This window comes from Chlorocebus sabaeus, chromosome 6 (assembly GCF_047675955.1).
Source record: "Chlorocebus sabaeus isolate Y175 chromosome 6, mChlSab1.0.hap1, whole genome shotgun sequence".
Taxonomy (NCBI): Eukaryota; Metazoa; Chordata; class Mammalia; order Primates; family Cercopithecidae; genus Chlorocebus; species Chlorocebus sabaeus.
The window spans coordinates 11,719,943-11,722,183 of NC_132909.1; the positions used below are offsets into that span (position 1 = coordinate 11,719,943).

The following is a 2,241-nucleotide window of genomic DNA, read 5'->3' on the forward strand; positions in this document are numbered from 1 at the left end:
TAATATAATATGATTATGAAAAGCAGGTGTTTAGCACTTTCCCTGACCATGTAACTAAGATGCTGGAGGTCTCTGAATCCTTGCACCAAGCACACCAGGAGATTTGGGCCATTGCTATTCTCCACCCCCACCCCGCTTATTGAAGTTTCCAGAGCCATGGCTCATCTGCTAGAGCAGGTGACAACTCTAATGACTCCAGAGCAAAAAACAAAGTGGCTTCAGAAAGGGTCCCCTTGACATTTCCAGAGACATCGTGCTTGGGGAATTTAGAAGAAGCAAGCATTAGGAAGGGAAGGATGTGAAACCAGATGGGGAAGTGGCTGAAGTATTCTGATTGGAGCTTAGTTGGGCACTCTCTCCTCATCAATGCCAGAGCTCGAAAACTCTTAGAAGCCTAACTTGGAGTAGGACCAACCTACGTTCATTCACCCTGAGGTCTGGGAACAGTATACAGAGAATGCAATTAGTCAGTCTGCAATATTCGGCTCTCTGGTCCCTTAACGCCACCCAGTCTCCTCCTTACAGAAACTAAGGAATGTGCTTGGGAGACTTCAGTTACTTTCAAGGAGTGTGCTTGGGAGACTGCAGGTGGCACGATCAGCAACCGTCCAATCAGTAAACTTACCAGGGTAACAGACAAGCCCATTTAGCCTGTATCCATAAGTTCCAGCCTTTTACCCCTCTCCTTTAGTTCTCCTAGAGCCTCTTTGGAAGCATGATGCCACGATGCTGCATCTTGGGTAAGTAGGACCCCAAATCCAAATATCATTTCATCCCATCCCCAGTGCAGCTCCCAAACCTCAACCCAATTCATTCCCCTTTATCCCTAACATTATTCCAGCCTCCTGTGCCCTCCTAGTTATCTCAAAGCGTGACGAGCGTGCTGCTCAGAGCCTGCCTGAACAGGATCCCGTACAGATTTAGCCGCAAGTGATAATCTCCACCTTTAAACCACCCTAACCCGTTTTTTCTGTTTGTTTGTTTGTTTCCGTACTTGTCACATTCTCAGCTCCATGTTCAACCTTTTTTCTTTCTCCCTTAGTTCTTGTCTGGGGGATAACAGTCTTCCTCTCCCAGTGTTCAAAAGGAACTACAGGTAAGGACAGGACAGGGAAGAATGAGAAGGGAAGAGGTGACGTTGGGAAGAGAGACCGGGAATTGAGTATCTGTTCTTCCTTGGATGCACACCATCAATGTCTGCCCCCAGATGCCGTTGACTCAGGACCATGGCTGTGCCAGCCGGCGCCCAGGTGTGGGAACAAGATCTACAACCCTTCGGAGCAGTGCTGTTACGATGACGCCATCTTGTCCTTAGAGCAGACCCGTCGCTGTGGCTCCAACTGCATCTTCTGGCCCTGCTTTGAGCTCTGCTGTCCCGAGTCCTTTGGCCTCCAGCAGAAGTTTCTTGTGAAGCTGAAGGTTCTGGGTACGAAGTCTCAGTGTCACTCATCTCCCATCTCCCGGAGCTGTATCGGGTAAAGGCCCCTACCTTGCTCTTAACTAAAGGTATGAGGGAGGGATGAGGGATACGGAGGGCTTGAAGAGGAACTCCTGTTTGGAGTTCTAATAACGGCAAAAGAGTCAGCCCGGTGGGAGCAGGGGAAAGCAAAAAGAAGAAGCAGATAAGCTATAAGTCTGCCTTTCTTCACGGTCCAGGACAAATAGCCCTCTTGTATAAATAACTCGCAACCTTCCTGCACCCAGCTATCACCGGATCCTCAGCTGGTAAAAACATGCAAGTCATGCAGTTGCCTTCCTGATGTAAAAAACTAACATGCTAAATAATCCAGTGTCGGGAAGACAAAGATGCTTTGCTTCTCTGAAGAAGCTTATAATAATATACAGTATATGTATATGCAGGGAACAATTGGTCAAAAGTGGATTTTGGTTTCCCCGAGGGGAAAGACCGGCTTTGTAATTATAATTTTTTCCTTATTTTACTTACAACTGGTAGAGTCTAAGTATTGTACGAAGTGCCCATGATTCTGTCCGTAAATTTGAGCATATTTTTATTAGTTAACGTCAGTTTAAGTAGTCCTTTTGTTTGTTTCTATTTTTAAGGTGAATTTTTAATTCTACCTGAAATCAGTTAAGATACCGCGACAAAAACTGCAAATGAGAGGAGGTAACCTATCCTTTTTCAGGAAGAACTGATATCTCTGGCTAAGTATTTCTCCTTTTATTATGGTTTCTAAATCAGTTATTTTCTTCAGCTTTAATTTCATAAAATTAAAAAACTAT

At 45.2% G+C, this 2,241-nt stretch overlaps 1 protein-coding gene across 1 annotated transcript; it reads left to right on the plus strand.

Moving 5' to 3' along the window:
* Nucleotides 1–715: 715 nt before the first annotated feature.
* Nucleotides 716–1,479, plus strand: IGFL3 (IGF like family member 3). The gene is made up of 3 exons (XM_073015731.1): nt 716–740; nt 1,043–1,096; nt 1,208–1,479. The coding sequence occupies exons 1-3, from the start codon at nt 716–718 to the stop codon at nt 1,477–1,479; spliced, it is 351 nt and encodes a 116-aa protein (XP_072871832.1).
* Nucleotides 1,480–2,241: the final 762 nt, after the last annotated feature.